The sequence below is a fragment of the Neophocaena asiaeorientalis genome, unplaced genomic scaffold (assembly GCF_003031525.2).
Source record: "Neophocaena asiaeorientalis asiaeorientalis breed wild unplaced genomic scaffold, Neophocaena_asiaeorientalis_V1.1 scaffold85, whole genome shotgun sequence".
NCBI lineage: Eukaryota > Metazoa > Chordata > Mammalia > Artiodactyla > Phocoenidae > Neophocaena > Neophocaena asiaeorientalis.
Genome location: NW_020174301.1, coordinates 9,465,107 through 9,477,851, shown reverse-complemented (window position 1 = coordinate 9,477,851; position 12,745 = coordinate 9,465,107). Strand labels below are relative to the sequence as shown.

Here is a 12,745-nt window from a genome sequence, read left to right as displayed (position 1 = left end):
CTTTGGTGGTGCTGAATTCTCTTAATGTTTGCTTATCTGTAAACGTTTTAATTTCTCCATTGAATCTGAATGAGATCCTTGCTGGGTTGAGTAATCTTGGTTGTAGGGTTTTCCCTTTAATCACTTTAAATATGTCCTGTCACTCCTTTCTGGTTTGCAGAGTTTCTGCTGAAAAATCAGCTGTTAACCTTATGGGGATTCCCTTGTATGTTATTTGTTGCTTTTCCTTTGCTGATTTTAATATTTTTTCTTTGTATTTAATTTTTGATAGTTTCATTAATATGTGTCTTGGTGTGTCTCTTTGGGTTTGTCCTGTTTGGTACTCTCTGTGCTTCCTGGACTTGATTGACTATTTCCTTTCCCATATTATGGAGGTTTTCGACTGTAATCTCTTCAAATATTTTTTCAGCCCCTTTCTTTTTCTCTTCTTCTGGGACCCCTATAATTCGAATGTTGGTGCATTTAATGTTGTCCCAGAGGTCTCTGAGATTGTCCTCAATTCTTTTTTTTTTTTTTTTTTGCGGTACACGGGCCTCTCGCTGCTGTGGCTCCTCCCGTTGCGGAGCACAGGCTCCGGACGCGCAGGCCAAGTGGCCATGGCTCACGGGCCCAGCCGCCCCGTGGCATGCGGGATCCTCCCGGACCGGGGCACGAACCTGTGTCCCCTGCATCCTGTGTCCCCTGCATTGGCAGGTGGACTCTCAACCACTGCGCCACCAGGGAAGCCCTTGTCCTCAATTCTTTTCATTCTTTTTTCTTTATTCTGCTCCCTGGCAGTTATTTCCACCATTTTATCTTCCAGCTCACTTATTTGTTCTTCTGCCTCAGTTATTGTGCTATTGATTCCTTCTAGAGTATTTTTAATTTCAGTAATTATGTTGTTCATCACTGTTTGTTTGCTCTTCATTTCTTCTAGATCCTTGTTAAATGTTTCTTGTATTTTCTCCATTCTGTTTCCGAGATTTTGGATAATCTTTACTATCATAGCTCTGAATTCTTTTTCAGGTAGGTTGCCTATTTCGTCTTCATTTATTTGGTCTTTAGGTTTTTACCTTGCTCCTTCGTCTGTAACATAGTTTTTTGTTGTTTCTTTCTTTTCTTTTTCTCTTTTTGATGGGTGGTGCTGTATTCTTGTCTTATTAGTTGTTTGGCCTGAGACATCCAGCACTGGAGTTTGCAGACAGTTGGATAGAGCTGGTGTTGGTGCTGAAATGAGGACCTCCGGGAGGCCTCACTCTGATTAATATTCAAAGGGATTTAATTTTTTAACCTAGGGTGCTGTATATTTGGATTTGAAGGAAGGTACTGTATTGATTATTGCATTTGAAATGATTTTATGTCTGTTTTCTTTTCAAAAATGATAGTTTGGATTTAGTAGTTGCTTGTTAATTAACTCTTAATATGAAAGTATATACTGTGATTTTATAAATAACATGGAAATATGGTTGCTAATTTTTAAAGTTTTTGTAATAAATTTTTTAAAATAAAACAAAATTTTGTATACATCACAGCCTCAGCAAGAAGTTGATTTAAACTCTCCACGAACTACCACTTTGGAAAGACAGACTTTCTATTGTGTTCCAGTGCCTGGAGAATCCACGTGGGTAAAAGAAATATCCTTTATCTGAACCTTCTTATGTGTTGAATGGTTACTGATTGTTTTCTTAATTGAAGAGAGCACAATTCACATTTTGATGTTTTTTTTAAACTTAGTCTTTTTACCTCAGTGAAGGTAGCTGGAAAAGAAAATTATTCTTCATTTATAGAGCTTGGCTTTATTTTTATAAAATGTGTTTCCTTTGTCCTAAACAAGAAAATCTATAAAACAACCTTCAGTATTCATCACTGAGAAATGATAAAATTATGGTGCATTCTGCTAGTGAAAAACTGTTTAAAAGATTGAGGTGGATTTAAAGGGACTGAAAAAGAGAATTGCACAATCATTAAGTAAAAAAACTAGTTTTAAATTGGAACTCATTCTAATTTTATTAAGGGAAAACAATATGTTTGTTCTTTTGAGAGATTGTGGAGACATCTCATTCTCATTTTTATTTTTTTTAGTTACTAATTTCTTTAGGCATTGTTCACATACTGAAATGCACAGATTTTAAAGGTATACTTAAGTGGTTTGGATAAATGCATACACCTGTAATTTGCACACCCATCGAAGTAAAGAATTTTGTGCCTTTTTCCCGTCACCACCTCCTTCCCACGACTGCTCTGATTTTTTCACTATAGCTTAATTTTACCTATTGTTGAATGTCACACAAATGGAATCATATAACATATAGTCTTCTGTGTCTGATATCTTTTATTCAGCATAATGCATTTGAGATTCATCCATGTGTATCCATAGTTCATTCCTTTTTATTGCTGATGGTATTTGTTTATATAATATCCAATTGATGAACATTTGGGTTGTTTCCAGTTTGAGGCCAGGCATTTTTCTGGTGAGATTTTAACTTACTAAATCAGTTTTTTAACAGATACTTTGTGTCGGTTGTGATGAAGTTGTGTATCTCTCAAGGAATGTTTCACAATCATTGAATCACAGTTCTTGAATTTATTGACATAAAACTTTCATAGTATTTCCTTATTTTCCTTTTAATGTCTAAGGCATATCTAACAATGATCTTCTTTCATTTCCAAAATGTTAATTTATTTTTCTCTTTTATCCTTGATTAGTATTGCTAGGGGTTTGTCAGAGAATCAACTTTTTACTTTAATTTTTTGTTTTCTATTTCATTGATGTTTGCTCTTATTTCCTTCATTTTTAGTAATGGTTTTAATTTATTTTTAAACCTTAAGGTTAGTGTGCAGATCATTTCATATCTTCCTTTTCTAATATTAGCATTTAAGGCCATAAAATTCTAATCACTGCTTTAGTTGGATCCCACAAATTTTGACTTGCTTTTACTCTCATTCAGTTCAAAATATTTTCTAATTTCCTTTGTGATTTCTTCTTTGATCCTTGAGCCTCACTACAATATACTTCTGTTGATCTTTTAAACAGTTGTCTCCTACATAAATTTAGAAATAAGGGGGAAAAATTACGTCTTGTATGTTGCATAAATATTGATCATTTCTAGCTCTTTTTGTCTTTGTTTTTGTCTGGAATCATTTCACTGAGCCCTTTTTTTTAAGTACTGATCCGTTGGTAATAAATTTTCTCAGCTTTTTTTCAACTGAAAATGTCTTTATTTCACCCTTTGGGTGTGTGTGTGTGTGTGTGTGTGTGTGTCGTGGTGCTGCATTGTGCAGCATGCCGGATCTTAGTTCCCTGATCAGGGATCTATGTGCCCCTTGCATTGGGAGCATGGAGTCTTAACCACTGGACTGCTAGGGAGGTCCCTCACCTTTATTTTTGAAGGATATTTTCGGAGGTTGTAGAACCCTTTTTTTTCTCCCAGTGGTTATAGAATGCTTCATTGACAGGTATCTCCCATCTTCAACACTTTAATGATATTGTTCCATTGTCTTCTGGCCTCCATTGATTTTTAATAAAAGGATAGCTATCATTTTTATCATTGTCATGTGTATGTAATGGGTCTTTAGTTTTCCTCTGGCTGCTTCTAATATTCTCTGTGGTTTTCAGCAGCTTGACTATGATGTGCCCATGTCTGGGTTTTTTGTGTTTATCTTGCTTGGGTTTTATTGAGCTTTTAGATCTGTGGGTTGATATTTTCAGAAGATTTCAGCCATTATTTCTTCAAATATTTTTCTGTCCCAGTCTCATCTTTTTCTCATTTTCTGGGGCTCAAATCACATGATTGTAGACTAATTATTATTGTTCTCAGGTGATTGAGGGTTTTTTTTTCCATTTTATGTTTTAGTTCTAGATTTTTTCATTTGGTTCTTTTTCTTTGTTTCCATTTTTCTGATGATAGTCCTCATCTTTTCTTTTAAAATTGTAAATTTTGGAATTGCTTTTTAATGCCCTTGTCTGCTAATTCCAATATCCAGGTTGTCTCTGGGTTGTTTTTTTTTTTTTTTCTGTTGATACTGTTTTTAATCCTGCTTATGGGCCATACTTTCCTGCTTCTTCACATAATTAATCATGTGTTATGATTAGTTATGCTGATATACAACACTGTTGAAAGTTTTGTCTTCAAGAGTGTTGAATTTTGTTCTGGCAGGCAGGTAATTTAAGTGGATCACTTTGATCTTGCCAAGGCTTGGTTTTGGGATTTGTTAAGGTAGGTATGAGTGGCACTTACAATGTAGGATGTAGTCCTTACTTGCGAGATGTGCTATTTCCGGGTCTCACCTAAATGCTCGTGATTCTCGGTAGGGTGCAGTTCTAGTATTGTGTAACTTCCAGAAGCTCTGCTAAGCTCCCAACCAAGCAGCAGCTGTTCTCTCCTAGGGCTCTATTTGAAGCTCTTTGCTCTCTAACTGTTCTGCAAATTCCAGTTGCTTCAGTAGCTCTGAGCTATGTGCTCTGTTTTCTCTACCAGCAAGAGCAGAACCTCCACTTCCCTTTGCTGCAATTTGGAAAATGCCCCTGAGAGAGCTGGGGAGAATGTGGAGTTTACCTGTGGTGTTTCTTCTCATTCAAGGATCATAACCTTATGTTCTTTGTTGTCCAGAGACTGAAAACAGTTGCTTCATGCCTTTTGTTCAGATTTACAGGTTTTTTGTTTTTTTAATTGAAGTATAGTTGATTTACAGTATTGTGTTAGTTTCAGGTATACATCAAAGTGATTCAGTTATACACATATATATATATATATATGTATTCTTTTTTAAAGTTTGTTTTCCATTACAGTTTATTTCAAGACACTGAATATATTTCCCTGTGCTAAGCAGTAAATTCTTGTCGTTTATCTATTTTATATATGGTAGTGTGCATCTGTCAGTCCCATACTCCCAATTTATCCCTCCCCCGCCCAGCCTCTACCCTTCGCCTTTGGTAACCACGAGTTTGTTTTCTATGTCTGTGAGTCTGTTTCTATTTTATAAATAAGTTCATTTGTACTATTTCTTTATATCTCACATATAAATGATATCATAATATTTGTCTTTCTCTGTCCAACTTACTTCACTTAATATGATAATCTCTGGGTCCATCCATGTTGCTGCAGATGGCATTATTTCATTCTTTTTTATGGCTGAATAATATCCGTGTGTGTGTGTGTGTGTGTGTGTGTATACACGCCACATCTTTATCCATTCATCTGTTGATGGACATTTATGTTGCTTCCATGTCTTGGCTATTGTGACTAGTGCTGCTTTGAACATTGGGATGCATGTACCTTTTCAAATTAGAGCTTTTGTCTTTTCTGTATATATGCCCAGGAGTGAGATTGCTGGATCATAATGGTAACTCTATTTTTAGTTTTTTAAGGAGGCTCCATTCTGTTTTCCATAGGGGCTGCACCAATTTACTTTCCCACCAACAGTGTAGGAGGGTTCCCTTTTCTCCACACTCCAGCATTTATTATTTGTAGACTTTTCTAGTGTATGTGCTGCCAAAGCAAGCACTATTTGTAGACTTTTTGATGATGGCCATTCTCACCAGTGTGAAGTGATTATACGTCATTGTAGTTTTGATTTGCATTTCTCTAATAAATAGCAGTGTTGAGCATCTTTCATGTGCCTGTTGGCCTTCTATTTTCCGTCTTTGGAGAAGTGTTTGTTTAGATCTTCTGCCCATTTTTTGATTGGGTTGTTTGTTTTTTTCTTATTGAGTTATATGAGCTGTTTGTATATTTTGGAAATTAAGCCCTTGTAGGTCTCATCTTTTGCAAATATTTTCTCCCAGTCTATAGGTTGTCTTTTCATTTTATTTATGGTTCCTTTTCTGTGTGAAAGCTTATAAGTTTGATTAGGTCCCATTTGTTTATTTTTGCTTTTATTTCTATTGCCTTGGGAGATCAGTTTTACAGTTCTTTACAGCAAGGTAGGGGGCATAAGTTTGAGTTGTTAATTCTTATGACCCAAACTGGAAGTTCAGCCTTCTTTTATTGAAAAGAAATTTTTGTTATTCTGGGTTGTTTTAAAAATTGAGGTGTGGTTGATTTACAATAATGTTTTAATTTCAGGTGTACAACATAATGATTCAAAGTTTTGATAGATTATACTCCATATTTATTATAAAATGTTGGCTGTATTCCCTGTGTTATACAACAGGGGTCCCCAGCCCCTGGGCCGTGGCCTGTTAGGAACTGGGCTGCACAGCAGGAGGTGAGCGGCGGCGAGTGAGGGAAACTTCATTTTGCCGCTCCCCACCGCTCATTACCACCTGAACCATCCCCCCCATGCACACACACCCGTCCGGGAAAAATTGTCTTCCATGAAGCTGGTCCCTGGTGCTAAAAAGGTTGGGGACTGCTGCTATACAATATATCCTTATAGCTTATTTATTGTATACATCAACCTTCTTTTAAAAATACATTTTTATTTTAACCAAACTGCCAAAGTAATAGTCTTTTTTTTTTTTTTTACATCTTTATTGGAGTATAATTGCTTTACAGTGGTGTGTTAGTTTCTGCTTTATAACAAAGTGAATCAGTTATCCATATACATATGTTCCCATATCTCTTCCCTCCAAAGTAATAGTCTTTTATTAGTCACCTAGGTAGGGTAACTTACGATATTCCCCAGTTCATGAAAGTCTTTCCTTAACCTTTCATTTAACGTCTATGTTAATACAAACCAAGCTCGAGTCAGCCCTTCAACGTCCTACACTCCCAGTCGTCACAAGAGGAGTTATGAAGATGATGAAGATATGGACCTACAGCCGAATAAACAGAAAGAGCAGCATGCTGGTACCAGGCAAGCAGGTAGTGTGTGCCATTGGGCTTTCGGTAGACTTCTGGTCTCCTGCAGTAGATTCATATTCAGAGTTAATTGTTGTATAATGTAGGTCTAGATTTAGGAGCTGGCAGTGATTTGACAACTTTGCTTTGAGGTTTATCACAATTATAGACAGTTTTGAGAATTTGAACAGTTACTCTTTGGTCAGACTGTGCTTCGTAATTGAGCAGTTAGGCATCACTTAGTGAGAAGTGGCTACTCTACTGTCAGTTGTTAAGGGTCTCAATTTGGGTAGCTGGAAAAGGTCTTTTATCTTTCTTCATATTTTATTTATCTCAGCTTTTAAGTAATATGAAGTACTCAACCCTAAAAGTGACTTATTTATATCTGAAACATCCTTTCTTATTTTCTTTTTGGAATAGTGATGCTTTTAATTAGTAAGACTGAAAACATTGGAGGAAAAATGTGAAATTGTGGTATACTGGATTACTTACTCCTAAACTTTAAAATTAATTAAAATGCAATTCTGATTAAAACAAGGAGACCAAAAGTTGAAATTTTCTAAGAGAATGAGAGAATTTCAAAATTGGTATATATCATTATTGATTTCTCCAGTCACAGTTATTATGAACACTGAATTCCTTCATATGGCAGGTAGATAAGTTTGTCTTTATTTCTCCTTTTGTGTCCAGTCATTTCTCTTTAGCATCTTTAATCCAAAGACAAGTTAAAGGCAGAGGAGGTAAAAACAAATTAGTCTAGTTAATTTGAATGTGAAGGATGGGTTGAGAGGGCAAATATAACACTCAGTGGTAAACAAAGATTTACTACTGGATTTCATTTAATCATATATTATTCTATTTTATAAGTTCATATTACCGTATTTCTTTAATGCTAAGGCATATTTTAATGTTTTTAAAATTGGAATGTTTTACAGTAAATGTATACAAATGTGATAGTATTCTTTTTCTCCACTCACCCCCCAAATGTTTATTAAAATTAACGGTGTATCATGACAATAAATAACATATTAGAATCCAAGACACATGGTAATTCTCTTATCATTTAAGCTATTGATGCTTCTTTCTATTTCTTGCCCCTTTTGTTTGAATATCATACTTTTCAGGGCTTTTGAATACATTTGAGTGCATTATTTATGTAAAGTTTACCTTGTTTGTTGGTTTCTAAGCAATCTTTCAGGCTGTATATATATTTTAAGCTGTTTTGGAGATAAGTGTAGATTCACATGCAGTTGTAAAACATAAGACAGATCCTGTATATACTTGATCCAGTTTCATCTGGGTCAACATCTTGCATAATTAATAGTAGAATATCATAACCAGGAAATGGATATTGATATAGTCCATAGACCTTATTCAGAATTCACATTTTTACATGCAGTTATTTTTGTGCATGTGTATGTATTTAATTCTGTGCAGTTTCATCACATGTGTAGACTCATGTGACCACTACCACAGTCAGGATACAGAACAGTTCATTACCCGGATCTCTCATGTTGACCTTTTATAATCATACCCACCTCTCCTGCCTCTCTACCTCTTCCTGGCAACCACTAATTTGTTCTTCATCCCTATAATTTTGTCATTTTAAGAATGTTACATAAATAGAATCATATAGTATATAGACTTTGTAGATTGGCTTTTTTCATTCAGCAAAATTCCCTTGAGATCCATTCAAGTTGTTGCTTATATCAATAGTTTATTCCTATTTATTGCTGAGCAATATTGTGTGGTATGGGAAGCTATATTTTAATTCTAACTAGTTATCAGCCCTAAACTGTGACTACTTTAGGGGTAGAGGCTATCTTTATTTTTTTATTTTTATAAAATTAATTAATTTATTTTAGTTTTTGCTGTGTTGGGTCTTTGTTTCTGTGTGAGGGCTTTCTCTAGTTGCGGCAAGTGGGGGTCACTCTTCATCGCGGTGCACAGGCCTCTCACTGTTGCGGCCTCTCTTGTTGCGGAGCACAGGCTCCAAATGCACAGGCTCAGTAGTTGTTGGTCACGGGCCCAGTTGCTCCGCGGCATGTGGGATCCTCCCAGACCAGGGCTCGAACCCATGTCCCCTGCATTGGCAGGTGGACTCTCAACCACTGTGCCACCAGGGAAGCCCCCGAGGCTATCTGTAAATGATCTTTTGTATCCCCAGCAACTAGTCTGATTCCTGGTACATAGTGGACATTAATAGACGTTTGGTAAATGAATTTATTGCTATATGGTTTTATTCTACTTAATAAGTAGAAAGAAGTATGTTCTACAAAGGTGTTTTTGTTTTCAGTAGACCTGTGTACTCCTTGGGTCAAAGATGTCAAGTAACGATGTTAAATATTAACTTTAAAGTTACTTACATGAGATTTGATGGGGGGGGGCAATTTGTTGCCATTTTATTGCAGGTGGAAAGTGATTACACTTTCAGATCTTCATAATAATCTTTGTTCTCTTGATAGGTCAAAGGGCTTCTAGTATGTGTTATTTCCTTAAAAACTGTAACAACTTGAAGTTTGTAAGCTCAGAAGCATCATTTCTATCAAATTCAAAAGGCTGTTTAGGAATGTTCTTTATCTCCAGGAAGCCTTAGCAATGATGATGTGCAATGCTGTCCCTTTGAATTTAGGGAGTGTTGGTGGTCTTCAGTGGTGTGGAGAACCAAAACGTTTAGAAACTGAAGCTTCTTCTGGACAACAGCTGAACTCGCTAAACCTCTCTTCTCCTTTTGATCTGAATTTTCCACTTCCAGGAGAGAAGGGTCCTGCATGCCTCGTGAAGGTAATAAAATCTTTCATAGACCTGATGCTGACAAAGATGTGTTAAGTGTCTCAGAAATTAAAACAGAAATCTCTTAGCATTTGTATTAGCAAGTTTTCTCTTGCTGCTGTAACAAATCACCACAAACTTAGTGGCTTAAAACAACAAAATTTATCATTTTGCAGGCTTTAGGCCAGAAGTCCAACATGGATCTCACTGGGGTTAAAATTCACGTGACAGCAGGACTGCTTCCTCTCTGGAAGCTGTAGGGGGGGAGTCTGTTTTTTTGCCTTTTCCAGCTTTTGGAGGCTGCCATTATTCCTTGGCTTGTGGCCCCTTCCTCCATCTTCCAAGTCAGCAGTAATGCAGCCCTCTGACCATTTCTTCATAGTCACATCTCCCTCTGACCTTAGGTAGGAGAGATTCTCCAATTTTCAGGACATGTATGATTAAATTGAGCCCACCCATGCAATCCAGAATAATCTCCCCATCTTAGGGTCCTTAATTTATACAAGTTCCTTTTACATGTAAGGTAACAACATACTCAAGGATTCCAGTGATTAAGAAGTGGATATTGGTCGGAGTGGTGGGGGGACATTATTTTGTCTACCACGGCATTGTTTACAAAAAATGGATATTTCAGATAGAAGTGGAACAACTTTTAAATTAATATCTATTTCCTTTCTATATCATTTCTAACTTACTAATATCTGCTTTATTTTTTAATATTTATTTATTGGCCGCGTCGGGTCTTAGTTGTGCGGGATCTTTGTCGCGGTGCGCTGGCCTCTCTCTAGTTGAGACGCGCAGGCTATGTAGTTGCAGCGCGGGCGTAGTTGCCCCACCACATGTGGGATCTTAGTTCCCACACCAGGGATCGAACCTGGGTACCCTGCATTGGAAGGCGGGTTCTTAACCACTGGACCACCAGGGAAGTCCCTATCTGCTTTATTTTCATCATTCTTCCTTTTCTTATCAAAAGCCATTTCTCACTTAGATTTAAAATAAGGTAGAAGGAAAAACATCTGTTAATAGTTTGTTCCCCTATTCTGCTTATTCTGATTTTTTAATCATGAGAGGTGAACAAGTGATACAAGTTTCAGAAATGATCATTGAGAATTTCTGTTCTTAGTTGTTGTGGTTTTAATTTAAATGGCACTTCAGTTATGTAGCACAGGAGCAAAAATTAGCACGTTTTTCCTTCCGTGCTTCTCTTAGGTCTCACCAGTAGGAGGCTTTGACAGTTTCTAATATCCATCATGATAGGCAGCTTTGAAAGTTTGGCTCTTTACTGTGAGAAACCTCATGGCCATTCTAAGTTTGTGTTAATCCTCCTAACACTGCATAGCTTGTGAATAAGTCCAAAGTTAATAATCGTGGGGTTTTCCCTTCTCTTGATGTAGTTAGTAGATTTTGAGATAATGCATGTTTCTAGTTTTAGTTGACCATCATCCTTGGGGGAAAGCCTTTTCTCTGAATGTAGTGGGGAAACAGACATTGGTCAGGAGTCAGGAGGGCTCATGTTTTAGTTGTTAACGTATTTGCTCGTTGCAGAATGACTTCAGGTAAGTGCTTTACCTCTCTTGATCTCAATTTATCAAATAAAGGAGTTGCTTTGAGGTTCATTTTCTGATTTAAAATGCTAAGATATTATTATTACTTTAAGACTAATATCGTATGCTTTTTTGGTGTTATTTAGTCCTAACAATGTGATTTTGTGTGGCCTCTTGTTAGGTCTATGAAGACTGGGATTGTTTTAAAGTAAATGATGTTCTTGAGTTATATGGCATACTATCTGTGGATCCTGTGCTAAGTATACTGAATAATGATGAAAGGTGAGTCTATTTTGACATAATTACCCTCCAACTTTTCTGAAAGTTTGAAATTATAAAGAACTCTACTGTAAGATTTCTCTCCTATTTATTCATTCAAGTAATTTTTGTTTATGTTAGTGTGGATGTTAATCTGTTATTTATTTTGAGGCTCAAATTTCCCCATATTTGGCTACTGGGAGCCACTTTAAGCAGGCTCTGGGTTCTTTTTTTTTTAATTATTATTATTTAAGACCTTAAAACTGGTGCTTGCAGTTTGTTGACTTTTTTGAAAAAAATCAAGCAGTAAACTTTTATTGCAAATTAAAAATGAGGTTCTTAAAAAATCTCAACTTGACCAGATATGAAACAATTTAAAAACTTTTAAAGGTGTATTGAGAAAAAACAGGCTTTTTCTTTTTTTTTTAAACACGTTTGTCATTACCAAAAAGAGATGTCTTTAGGTAAAAATAATAAAAACCCCTTGCTGCTTAGATAATGCACATAGTTCTAGTTATGTGGTCAACAGGCAAAAAGCAAGCACTTAAGGTCTTCAGCTCCAGTCTTTTGTTCATTTCTTATTGCTGGAATTTCATATTTGTTTCTTCTTGTTGGATGACTAAACCGGGTGATGGTAGAGATAGTAAGCCGGCATTTTCTCAGCCCTGCCCTGCTCAGCCTCGGGAGCGGATGAATTCTCAGCTGGTGGATTGGCTGCTTTTGTCTCTTTGCCATCTTGTGGTTCAGGGTTTTCTGGGCGTCTGCGTTGGTAATTGAAGTTGCCGCGGTACCGATGTCGAGGTGGCTGCTGACGTTGGGTCTCATCTCCTTGATTTTCCTTATCTTCTTCATTGCCGTCCTCTCTGGGCATCTTTGGGGAGGAAGGCATATTCTGTCTCACTCCTCTACCTTGTTCTCCTGCACCCTGGTTGTCAGCACCCTCCATCACTTCTCTCTGCACAGGAGGGTTGGAGTGCTGTGGTCGACACCCATTGGGTCTCTGCATGCAGTAAGGTGGGCACCTTCGCCTGCGGTAGGGCCGACGCTGTTGGGCCTGGCACTCTCCGATCCCTCATTCTTTTCCCCACTCTCACTGTTCTGGTAATTCTGCGGGTGATTGCGTGGAGGACCCCTACGACGTGGATAGTGTCTATGATGGTTACGGTCTGCTGCATGTTTACTGCCTTGCGCTGGAACTCCACCAGGGCCTGTAACATTTGCTGCCTGCGCACCCCCCTTTTCTCCTTCAGCAACATCGAACTCCACAGTCTCTCCATCTGCTACACCGCGAAGGTACTACCTGGGGTTCTTCTTTATGGCAGTCTGGTGTACGAATACATGTTTCTTGGTGTCACTCCTGTTGATGAAACCATATCTGTTTCTTTTTTTTTACCATTTTACTGTTCCCAG

General features: G+C 37.2%; 1 protein-coding gene and 1 pseudogene across 1 annotated transcript in view; one reads left to right on the top strand and one right to left on the bottom strand.

Annotated features, from left to right (window-relative positions):
- Positions 1-12,745, top strand: part of MCMBP (minichromosome maintenance complex binding protein) — a 61,248-nt gene that overhangs the window by 25,959 nt on the left and 22,544 nt on the right. Inside the window, exons 6-9 of the mRNA XM_024755928.1 lie at positions 1,512-1,613; positions 6,641-6,785; positions 9,394-9,545; positions 11,259-11,359. Of these exons, the coding sequence (XP_024611696.1) occupies positions 1,512-1,613; positions 6,641-6,785; positions 9,394-9,545; positions 11,259-11,359 (500 nt within the window). The remainder of the gene's footprint in view (positions 1-1,511; positions 1,614-6,640; positions 6,786-9,393; positions 9,546-11,258; positions 11,360-12,745) is intronic.
- LOC112406892 (nuclease-sensitive element-binding protein 1-like) overlaps positions 11,906-12,745 on the bottom strand; it is a 1,172-nt pseudogene continuing 332 nt past the window's right edge.